Below are 12918 nucleotides of genomic sequence, written 5' to 3' on the forward strand. Positions count from 1 at the left end.
AATTTTCATTTTTGGGTGAACTATCCCTGTAATATATTAGTATTTTCTTCATTTTTGTATTTAATATTTTTCATTGGTTAATGTATTTTATTTTTTATAATTTTTATTTATTTATTGCACAAAAATGACCATTTTCTTCATTGTTTTTTTGTGCAATTAATGTCCCTTAATAAATGACCATTTTCTTATTGGTCCATTTTTGGCACCAAAAATATTTAAGAAAATGGTCATACATTAACACCAGAAAAGACCAGAAAACAGTCTGACCATTTTCCATCCTCTTTCTGACCCATGGAATTAAATGGGAAGGTAATTTTTTTTTTTTTATTTTTTTTTTAATGGAGCAGGGCCAAGCCCCATGCAAATGAATGAAATGTCAAAATGCCAGCAGAATTTGTGTATGTATCAGAATAATAGTACATGTGGAAGGCACTGTCCTCAGCAAGCAGCGGTCCAGATTACCTCACTCCTTTCCCCCATCCCGCTAAAGTACTTTCCAATGGATATCATATTTCCCCCCCTATGAGTAAGGTGGAATTCCTCTTCCTCTTTCTCTCAAACATGGTTTTTCATGGCTGGAGCTAATGTAAACATCCATAATGCTGAATGATGACAGCTGGCTGTCTGGCAAGTGTACAGATCACTTACACACACACACACAGACACACACACACACACACAAAAATACACAAAACTATATCCTCTATGTGTAATTAGAATACCCGAAATATATATAATAACTAATAACATATAACATAAATAAATAATATAGTTGTGATACCCATATTATTTGCAATAACTTATCACATACAGCAATAATATATGATTTAAATGTTCTGTACCATTTCTAAATCACTAATCAAATAAGTAAATTATTGTTGTACAGTCATTTATTTATATAATTTTATGTGGCTTTCTGCTAAAATGCATGGATGCATGTATGTATTGGTGGATAAATGTATGGATGCATTTATGGATGTACTGATGCATGTATGGCTGGAGCAAAATTCATGTTTACCGACAGTTACAATTTTTGTAGGAAACCTTGGTCCAACATTACCTTTTGACCCTTGTTTAATTCAATTTGTCATTTTGTTGTGTTGTGTTAAAAAAATAAAAAATAAAAATAAACACAAGTGTTTTTTTTTTTTACTATTAATTGCCTTTGGGTGCATGAAAGTATTTGAGGGTTTTGCTTAGTTTAATATCTGCATGCACAATATTGTGCACTAACATATTTTCTGCTACATGTACTTCTAATATTACTAAAATTAATTGCATGATAATTTGTGTTTTCACAACAAAACACAAATGCTGATAATCGTTACATAAATAGTGAAGCTGCATCAGATTCTGAATCTATTCAATTCCGCAAAACAATGAAAATGTACTTACTCCGATTTGCAATGTATTCCATGCAGTCAGGTTTGGTGTAACAATCCTTTGTATTGTTAACAATATAATCAGTAAAGGTCTGATTGGATGACTGGACCACACATTTGTGTTTTAGAACTCCCATGAACAGCTGCAGTCCGACCAAAGCAAAGACGCTTAGGCAAAAAAGAGTCAAGATCATCACATCTGACAGCTTCTTCACTGACTGGATCAGAGCTCCAACGATTGTTTTCAGCCCTGTGCAAAACAGAGTAAACCTTGTCACTTTCCAACTTTACACTGATGTAATCAGGGTCCAATATTTAACTCAAGTATTTTTTCTGACGTTGAAATGGAATTATTTAACTGTTGTTTCCATGTATATTTATGACAAACAGTTTTTCATGTATCACATGCACATCACTGCTGAAGACATGCAAGATGACTACAGTACAAACAAACTCATCACAAAAGGAGAGGAGAAACAAAAACAACAAACACTCGAACACATAGCAGTGATTGTTAAAGGAATTAATGACAGTGATAATGTACTCATTCCAACCACATACAATAAAAAGAATAATTCACTCAAAAAAAAATTAAGATGAATAAAAAAACACCCAATCTAAGACCAAACTTTCAGCAGATTTTCATGTTTCTTTATCAGAACAGTAGAGTCAATAGATGCACATTTGTGTGTAAAAAAAAAAAGATGTGGATTACTGTTATGTTTTTATTAGCTGTTTGGACAACATGTAAAATAAATAAACAAACTGCCAAATGAAGAAAAAAACTTCACAAGAATTACAAAATTTTCAGAAAAAATCTGGTCAGATGTAGAAACAAACTGCCCATGGATGAGTAAATTTTCAGCAGATTTTCATTTTTGGGTGAAATATTGCTTTTGTAGTACTTTTACTAGTAAACAAGTGCACTGATTTAAGTCTCGTACGCACACATAAATTAAACAGTTCTCAAACTGCATATGACAAAAGTAATGACTGCAGTTCAGGGTGTCACTGCATCGATTGAAACCGATAAATTTCAAGATTTATGAGTTTTTGACCTACTGATTAAAAAGAATAGACTTATTCGATGTAAATCAGACATCAATGCTTGTTTTTTGCATGCAACCATCAAATCATAAATTAAAGCAAGAACACCTGAAAAAGAAAACTGGAAAATGTTTGAAAAAAATACTTATTTAAGCACTTAAAGAAGAACATGCCAGTATCTGTGACCCTGACCTTAGCCCTAACTCTCACCTGGGATGACCGATATAGTTTTCAGGGCTCGAAGAACTCTGAACGCTCGCAGGGCAGACACACTACCCAGATCCACAAACTCTGTTACATATCTGAAACATGGAGGGTGGGAAATCAAACACTGCCAGACATACAACACACAGGAAGGTCAAGACACGGGGTTGCAGTCGGGTTCAAAGGTCACACAGAGGTCGTACATCTAATCATGTTCTCTGCTTACCTGGAATTACTGAAATAGTTTTCAAAGCTCTGAGTACCCTGAATGTGCGGAGAGCTGATACATTGCCTATGTTTATAAACTCTGTAACAAACCTGTGGGACCAAACGCACAGATAGAAATAAAGCTGATGGGCACTGAAGATGCTAGTGGCCTTTATGGGCATTTTATTGTCTAATTATAAGTTAAGAATGCTTCTGCTTCTTAAAAAATAATTACAATTAAATTAGAATTAAAATGAAATAAGTATTTTAATTATCGAGTGGATAAATATAAAAAAAAGAAATATAAAAATATATATTTAATATGTAATTACATATTTTAAGTATTTATAAAACAATTGTAAGGAATTATTATTATTATTATTATTTTATTTTTTTATATGGGCTGGCAAAGCAGTCAACTTTTCTCTGTGATTTTAAATAGACAAATAAACCAATTTAAGAAAGGAAGTTTTTGAGAAAGTCTTAGCAGAGAAACACATTTTTAAACCACAAGTTTATTTGAATTTTTTTTAACTCTAAATGTTTCACTCTAAACGTATAAACTATCAATTCAATCCTTTCATAATCCATTTTATAATGTTAGAGACAGAAACCAAGAAAAAACAAATGTATTTCAACCAACATTTTTAGAAATTTGCATCTTTTGACATTTACCAGACACTTTTATCCGCAGCACTCTTATCCTTGAAAGCTGTAATAACAGCTGAAGATGACCATTTCTGACCACTCTATGACACCTTAACGTTAAAGAGTTTAATTTATACACCATCAGCAGCACCAAACAGAATTGCAAAAATAAAAAACATTCCCAGATTCCAACTTGCCCCTTCCATCATAATTTTCCGACAAGTTAAATACTATGAAAAAATGTAGAATGGGACTTTAATCATTAACGAATTGACTGGATGGTGAAAGTGGGTGATTCATATAAAAAAGGAGTAATTTCAGGCCAGGGGAGGAGTTGAAAAGCAAGAGGTCTTGTGATGTCAACCAAAACGAAAAGTTGTTTTAGAGACATAGTAAATCACTACATTTTAATGAACGACTGTAAAGGCAGAATTTTTTATCTGCACTAGTTTTTACAGATAAATCATCCACGACAAGACAGGAATGTGAATTATGAAGGTAAACCTGGTCAGCTAGAAATGAGCAAAGTCTTATAAAAAATTACACTCTTCACCTTTAAACAATTATAATAAATGAATTCTAATCATTTATAGCAGCGTAGATGGGGTAAATAACAGATTTGTCATACTTACGCCATGACTATAACCATAAAATCCAACCAGTTCCACGGGTCTCTGAGGAACGTAAACTGTCCCACACAGAATCCCCTGGCGATGATCTTTATGAGCGCTTCAAAGGTGTATATCCCAGTGAAGACATATCTGTTAAAAACAAGACCCTCAGTTTCTGCACTCAGCAAACATGGTGGACATTTCTACTCTATGCTTGAAAAGCAACACAGAGATCAACTCACTCTAGATTCTTGGCCCAGTCTGGAGGCTGTGAGTAGACCATGAAAGCGCAGTTTGCCAGTATAGTGAACATTATAAATATACTGAACAATGTGAAAGCTTCTGTTAAGGAAACTTAGTGACAGTACCATTCAGAAGTTCGGGGTCAGTAAGATCAAATTTGCCCCCAATTTGTCCCCAAATTTGTCTCAAAATCAAATTTGATCAAACTTTTGATCATGTGTTCATTTATATATACTGTATATATAAATGAACACATGATCAAAAGTTATAGCGCAGACATGTATAATATTACCAAAAAATAAAATAAATGCTGTTATTTTGGACTTTCTATTCATCAAATAATCCTGAAAAAATGCATCATTGTTTCCATTCAAATAATAAGCAGCACAACTGTTTTCAACATTGATAATAATAAAATGTTTTTTTGAGCAGCTAACCAGCATACTGTGAATGATTTACTGTATATTTGATCATATAAATGCAGCCTTGGTGAGCAGAAGAGATTTTTTCAAAATCATTAACAAATCTTACTGAAATACACAACACTTTATGATTGAATCATATAGATGTTCTCAACTGGTTTTGCTTCAGGATCAGTTTCAACACTGGACATGAAATCATCAAGCCATAGTTTCAGGATCTCAGCTGCTAATCATTTATCACACAAAGCATGTTTATCCTGAAGCAAACCTGTCTTTAATGCCATTTGGGTCATATTTTCTTTGACGTTGTGTAGTTTTGTTAATGGCTTCTGAGAACAACATGTCCATTTGACATCTACATTGATTCATCATGGTTATTTTCATTTAATTTTTTGCATTTATTACTAATCAAACATAACAGACCGGTTGTAAATTGTAAATTATCAGTTGAAACCCAGTGGTTTAAACAGTAAAAACATAAGACCTGTCCATCACAGCAAGACAGTCGCCATCAAGCATGTTTCAGCAGTGGAGAAGGATATGAATGTACCAAAATCTTAATTGATATTCTCCTCAGAGGGTTGAAGGGACTGAAGATGTACAAGGCAGGAGCGGCGTTGAAACGACTGATTGTATTTTTTTTGTTCACTACTATGAAAGTCTAAACAAGAGGGAGATGAAGAAGATGGATACATTAAATGTGGACAAATCAGTCAGCAAAATAAATATAAAGTGAATATATATTTATATGTGTGTGTGTGTGTGTTTGTGTAAAAAATAAAAATAAATAAACTACAATTATATATAATTAAAAATATGTATGTGTATATATATATATATATATATATATATATATATATATATATATATATATATATATATATATATATATATATATAAAAACTAGGGCTGTCAAATGATTAATCACGATTAATCACATCCAAAATAAAAGTTTTGTTTACATAATATATGTGTGTATACTGTGTATATTTATTATGTATATATAAACACACACATATGCATGTATATATTTAAGAAGAATATGTTATGTTTATATATTAAATATATTTATATATAATATAAAATATAAGAATATAAATATATAAATGTATATACATGTAAATATTTTCTAAATATATAATTTATGTGTGTGTATTTATATATACATAATAAATATACCCTGTACACACACATATATTATGTAAACAAAACTTTTATTTTGGTTGTGATTAATCGTGATTAATCATTTGACAGCCCTAATTAAAACATGCACAACAACAACATAGAATGTTTAGTTCTTCCTAATTTGCATTTGAAATGTTATTTTTTTTTATTATTGACCATGAAAAAGCTTTTTTATTTAATTAAATCAAATCTTATTAAAATGTACTTTTTATTTTTATATTTCACATGTTTCAAATTTCAACAACATTTATAAAGTTTCTTTCCAAGTCTTACTTTTTTACATTTTTCTAAGATTTAAACTTTAAATCCCAGTTCTCAGGGTGATGACTTGTACGCCTCGCAGTACCTGTGGACTCTCATGGGTTCGTTGAGAAAAATAAACCCAAACTCACTGTCTGATTGCTGTAGAACTGGTCCAGGTCCTCCAGTGGTGTGGACACATGTCCTCTGGGAACATCTCCGTATATAAAGGGCAGATTTTTTCCGGCCTCCAGGCCGCTGTTGGGTTTCCTCCTGCATTCATCGTCTTTATTTCTCTCTTGCTTGTCCTTGGACTTCCTGGCATTCTCCTCAGCGATCCGGCTCTCGATGGCCTTAAGAGATTCACGGGTGAACTTATGGAAACTTTTAGGTCCTGGTGGAGTAAACGTGTGCGCCATTTTCTCATCCTGAACCTTCAGAGTGATTCTCTACACGTCTGCATGAGAAACAACTGGTAGAACCACAGAGAAAGAGAGAAAGAGTGAGTCAGAGGGACAGAAACTCATTAGATGTGATCGGTAACTGCATGGTTAGCTTTCTATAAAATCCTTCCGGAACCACAAAGAGAAAAAGCATCCTATTAGTGATGGAAACGCCTTGCCACTCAAAACCATCAGAGTTATCAGAAACCGAGCTCTCAAGGAATCAGGGTTATGTATACCACACAAATACTTTTCAGTCCCACCCAACTTAAAACAGGAGCTTAAACCTACTAATAGCTTACGTTCATGTAGTTCAACAAGTAGAGTGTGATACAAGCAATACCTCATGGGTTTGAGTCACAGGGAATACACATTCTTATAAAAAAAATAATTATTCATTTTACACTTTTAGTTGATTTTGGATACAAATATCCACTAACGGCATAAATGTAAATTTAATTAAATTTGTGAAAACAATTAATTTAATTTATTTAAATGTAAGTGAATGATACATGTTAGTTAAATAATTACATTTAAATAAATTATATATTTTAAACAAATCAAACTTAATTATACATGTACATATACTTTTTAAATTTATATTCATTTAATTTATTTAAATCATTAACATGTAAATTAATTTTACATTTTAAGCTAATTAAATTTAATCAAATTACATATTATTTTTCTAAATAGTATATATTATATTTTCATTTGTTTAATTTACTTAAATTTAATTTGTCCTAACTGATGGACCAACAACATCCCTAAGCACAATCCAAAACACAACATGTGCTAGTCAACCAGCAGACCTGCGCTCCAGCACCAGCATTATTTGTGAGGTTCAGGCTCTTTTTGGTTTCACCAGGCAAATATCCCTCTGCCTGCTGAAAGATTTTAGTTTAAGGGTTAGTTCACCCAAATATGAAAAAAACCCCAAAAACCACCCACCATCTTGACGAACAAAAACCAAAATACTTTTTTTTCAACTTAATAACAAAAATAAATATCTTTTTTCGATGGAATCTGGAGCTGTCTGACCCTGCATAGACAGCAATGCAACTGAAATGTTCCCAAGTCCAGAAACGTAGCAAGGAGATCTGTAAATTAATCCATGTGACATCAGTGGTTCATGCGCAATTATATGAAGCTACGAGAATACTTTTTGTGCGCAAAAAAAACAAACAACAACTTTATTCAACAATTTGTCTCCTCCAAATCACCCTGGTGCCATTTTGGAGAATATCTCAGCTGTGTCACACTGATATGCTGTTTCCGTTCAGATCAAATCACAACAACATAGAAAACAGTTCTGGTGTGACGCAGCTGAGATATTCTCCAAAATGGCACCAGGGTGAACGAAGGTCTTACGGGTTTGAAACGACACAAGGGTGAGTAATTAATGACAGAATTTTCATATTTGGGTGAACTAACCCTTTAGTTCCCCCAAATTCCCATGCTGGTCTAATGTATGGTCCTGCTGGTTAAAGGTAGGGTAGGTGATTTTGGATAGGCTATCAATAGCAAGCAAGCTTTGAAAGCACAAGATCTCACCCTCCCCTCACCCTCCCTGCAAATCACTCTCCAAAGCCACGCCTCCTCCAGCGACACAAAAAGAGACGGCGTTGGTGGAGGCTTGAATGCAATGCTGTCAGATTACCTCATGTCTCATTCACTGGTGAGAAAACTTTCACAGACAATATAAGTACATATAAACACATTTAGAGCACTTAACTTAGTGATTGCTATCAGGATGTGAAGAGACTTTCAGCAGCATAACAAAAAATGTTTCTGAACCAATTCACTTTAAGCTGATAATTTGCATTTGATCAACGATCAGCATTTTGAGCACACATCATGCTCATGTGACAAAGGGTGACTTCATACATATTTAGTTAATAGTTCACCCCAAACGAGGTTTTAAACCCTCAGACTACCAGGCCAAATCCATAATAACTACATTACCACCCACTTATTTTATTGGATTTCCCTCTGAGGAGTTCAAGTTATAAGATGTTCATTAACAATACAAATACTGTAAAGGCAACCTTTTAATGCTGACTTGGTCTGAACGTTCAAATCAAAACATAGAAACATTATGAACATTCACTCCATGGGATTTTGATTGATTTTTGTCTGCAACAGGAAAACTGTACATCCGATCCATTACAAAAAAATTAACAAAATTATAATAAAATAAAAAGCCCACCAAGTCAGAGTGAGGCACTGTGCTAATCTTGCATCACTTAAAAGCTTAAAAAGAAAGTCCTTTTAAGGTACTGCAAATAAGCACCATATTTGTAACTCCCCAAGGCATCTAATTGAATGGGGTAAGAAATCCCATAACTGTTTGCCAAAATTGAGTTTTCAAATCAGGAGTAAATTCTGACAATGGTAGAATAAATTAAGTGCTTAAAAATCTAGAAAAACAAACAGGCAAAGACTATGAAATATTTAATAGTCAACTATTGGAAAACTGTGAAGTAAAGAACATTGGAACTAGTGTTCTAGCACTTCAGTACCAAGTTAATACCTACATTTTAAAAACGTAATGTTACCAGCCTTTCCACAGTAAAGTACCAACTCGCTGACAGGCAGCTGCTTTCAAACGCTCCTGTATTTGTGTAAGTGTCTGTAAAGAGCATCAAAGGCTTCAATTTACAATGTGTTCTTGCAGCGCTGAGCATGGTAGCCAATCACAGATATGTCTGTTGAGCGTATGAATGCACTGGCCAATCAGAGGCGTGTCCAGAGTTCGTTCAGCTTGAGCTCTGCACTCTCGCCAACAGTTTCGCTCTAACCAACAAAGTCAAGTCAAGTCACCTTTATTTATATAGCGCTTTATACAATACTGATTGTGTCAAAGCAGCTTTACAGCGTCAAACAGGAAAATAGTTTGTCAATAATACAAGAGGACAATTTTTAGTCAGTTAAAGTCAGTTCACTGATGATTCAGTGATGTCATCATCCAGCTCATCTCTCTTCCAATAGTATCTGTGCAATCAAGCCAACAATATTGCCAGAAATTAAGTACAAAGTCTAAACACAATGTATATAAGAGATTCATTGTGCAGTATAGACAGAGTTTTTGATTCTAACGGGAGTTTTCACTCAGTCAGTGAGCTTGTGCTATATCAGCTTCATTGATTATAAGGGAGGATCTTTGCTCACTTTCTGTGTATAACCCATTCATAATTTGAAAAAAGTTTTATTTTTCATTCTAAGTACACACTGCAATGTTTCAGGACTGTATTAAAATGCGGGACTGAATCTGAAATTGCCATGGGAGCCAAACACAGTATAAGACCAGCAAAGATCTCAATCAGGGCAGAGAACCTGGTACAACAGTGAAGCCACATGTGAGAAACACACAGCCAGACGCTGGTCCTGGGACATTTCCTCTGTAATACCAAGAATCGTTATCAGATATAATTTCCTAATTGGATTAAGATATCATAATCCATCTTCGGGTCACTAAGAGGAGACATCATTTCCTTCAGATATCAGTCTCACTGGAAAGAAAGGATGCAGATCAGAATCCTGGTTGGAAAACAACCCTGGTCAAAACTGAACAAACCATTAGTATGCTTCGTATGAAAAACAAAAACATGTCTCTTGGGGTCTACACTCTCAAGTTATATGAATTTTTTTTTTTCTTTTCTTTCTTTTTTTTTTTTTTGCTTTGCTCAAATAAAATAAACATAACAATTCCCAAAAAAAACACTCCATCTAAAAATTATAAAAATAAAAATAACCTTTCTAAACTTAAAGAACATTTTAATAATCTAAATAACCTTTTTACACTTAAAGAACCTTTTGTGCAATGGAAAGTTTCCATGGAAGTCAAAAGTTCTTCATGGAACCATCGATGACAATAAAGGACTTTTGTTTTTAAGAGTGCAAGATGTGAACTGTACTCCTTCCAGTTCTTGGCCTTTTCGATTCATCCTGTTCTCAGAAAGACAAAAGCACAACAGACGCATTCTGTCTTGCAATCTGCTCACCCGACTTAATGAACAATATCCCATGAATTATTCCATTGGAATCTCTCATTTATCTTCTCGAATCCTCTCTCACGTCTCTCTCCTGGTCTATTTTTACGGGACCCTTTAAAATTTAATTCTCTCCATTTTTCTTTCCTTCCAATCCCTAGTTTCAAGTTCTGTGCAGAAGATAGTAAAGCAGGGATTAGGAAATGCAATACAATTTATTTATCTGTTTTAATGACTAAAAGCAATTTGAATTCTATGTCATGTTTTTAATAAATGCCATTTTATTGGTTAACGCAACTTTTCGTCGCATTTTTATATGCTTAAAATTAATTTAGCAGAATTCCAAATAATTTCTCACATGGCATAAAACAATCCGAAGAAACAAGTTCTGCACTTTCTGATTAAACAAGACAAATGCAGTGTTCCCAAAAATAATTTAGACACTTACACTAAATGTCATTGTATTAGACTAAAAAAACAAACAAATCTAAGTTAATGGCATTTACTAATAAATGTGTCACATTTTTAAAACACTAACTATGTTCATGTTTTTATACAGTCTATGGTTCATACCCAAGCGATTTTAGCTGTCGATGAGCCGAGTGAACATGCAAATTCACTCCCTGACATAAGATGGCGCTTAATGAAAAACAGAAATACAACGGAACACATTGAATCCTATTTGATCTGCAATTCCTCTCCATAACAACTCCCTCTTATTGAGATTTTTGTAGTCGAGTTGCGTTTTGTCATAAAGCCCTTTGTGTTCAGACACCCATGAGACCAGCAACTCTACATTCATCTTGCCTCGATGCATCTTCTTGGTCTACTTCATAGACTGTATAAAAACATGGACGTTGTGTCCATGACGTCACCCGTAGATTTCCGAAGTGTGTTTTGAAGCCTAAAGTAGGCAGAGCCGGCCGTCGCCATCTTGGCAGCGCGTCACCACGCATCACTCCTGGGCTGCACTCCAGTCTGTTTTTTTATGCCCTTCACTCGCAAACTTCCCTCCGTCTCGTTTACTCGGATGTACATCATTGATTACGTTGCATGAGTGCCCACTTCTGGCGGAACACTTGCGATGGCCTGAACTGGAACGTCCTAAGCCCTTGATCACTTTAGAATCAGCTATTGAGTTGGTTTGTTGTTTACATTTTTCCCCTTATGAATTTGTTTGGTGCATAAATCTATACTTATACAGTTATAAATGTAAAATAAAAAAATAAAAATATATATAAATAAAATATATATACATTTTATAGCGTTGTTTGGGGTGGGGATAAATTAAACACAATCTGCAATGATGTGGCCACGCCCTTATTTATGCTGAACTTTAAGGCTTAATATAATTTAAACGGATGAGTTATAAAAAAATTCACCCCCCTCACAGCTGTCATAATGGTAAAATTGTTCAAAATCATTGTTGAACCAGGATGTAAACATGATTTTTTCTGCTGTAAAGTTGGGCATTTTAACAGCTCCAGGCACGTGAACAAAAGCGCCAACCTCATTGGTCGGACGCCGCGTGTCAAACCAAAAAAATGAGCCCGAGGGGTTTTTAAAATAAATGACGCTTTTACGCCTTGCGCTTTGCACGTCGGTGTAAACACTCACATTGGCACCCTTTGTTTAGTCACAAGGCGTTAAACGTCAGCGATAATCACGCTTGATATTCGTCCCGTTGTGAACAAGCCTTTATGCAACATTTTGGCCCCATTTAATACTACATTCGAATCCATTTCCCTCATAATTTTCCAAAAAATGACATAAAAAATATGGAGAAACAAGTCCTGCACTTTCCTTCTGTGCTCTTCTATTGGCCATAAAGCAGCACATCTATAAAAAAGCTGAAGAAATGGAGATCAAAAAATTATTGTTGGCGAGAATTTTTTGTTTGTTTTTTGTTAGAGAGTTTCCCCGGTCCCATTATATTTTTAGTAATACAAACATAAATATGATTAGCCACACAACCACCCACTGAAAAAAAATGTCATCAATATCAAATGGGGCAAAAAATTATTAGTAATGCTACAGTCTTTCAATGTGCATATACAGTGAACTTTTATTTTTTCCTTTTCATTTTAGTTCAAAACCGTAGGGAGCAGCTGCATACTAGGGATCATTGCCCACTTCATGGTACTTTGCAGGATACTGTAATTTCAGCCAACATACTCCCTCTGCATCACTTGGGACACAACATTCTGAGAAATGATTAATTGCATATCAGTGTGCTTTTAGTAACGGCAGGGATGTACTGGGACTAAAAATTCAGCCCGGGACCTCTGTCAGCC

General features: G+C 34.3%; 1 protein-coding gene across 1 annotated transcript in view; it reads right to left on the reverse strand.

Annotated features, from left to right (window-relative positions):
* Positions 1-12918, reverse strand: part of LOC109045464 (sodium channel protein type 1 subunit alpha-like) — a 50914-nt gene that overhangs the window by 31892 nt on the left and 6104 nt on the right. Inside the window, exons 2-7 of the mRNA XM_042764460.1 lie at positions 6342-6661; positions 5307-5425; positions 4342-4431; positions 4121-4249; positions 2640-2731; positions 1396-1632 (exon numbers count right to left, since the gene is read on the reverse strand). Coding sequence (XP_042620394.1) covers positions 1396-1632; positions 2640-2731; positions 4121-4249; positions 4342-4431; positions 5307-5425; positions 6342-6608 — 934 coding nt within the window. The 5' untranslated portion in view covers positions 6609-6661. The remainder of the gene's footprint in view (positions 1-1395; positions 1633-2639; positions 2732-4120; positions 4250-4341; positions 4432-5306; positions 5426-6341; positions 6662-12918) is intronic.

The sequence above is a fragment of the Cyprinus carpio genome, chromosome A9 (assembly GCF_018340385.1).
Source record: "Cyprinus carpio isolate SPL01 chromosome A9, ASM1834038v1, whole genome shotgun sequence".
Classification (NCBI taxonomy): domain Eukaryota; kingdom Metazoa; phylum Chordata; class Actinopteri; order Cypriniformes; family Cyprinidae; genus Cyprinus; species Cyprinus carpio.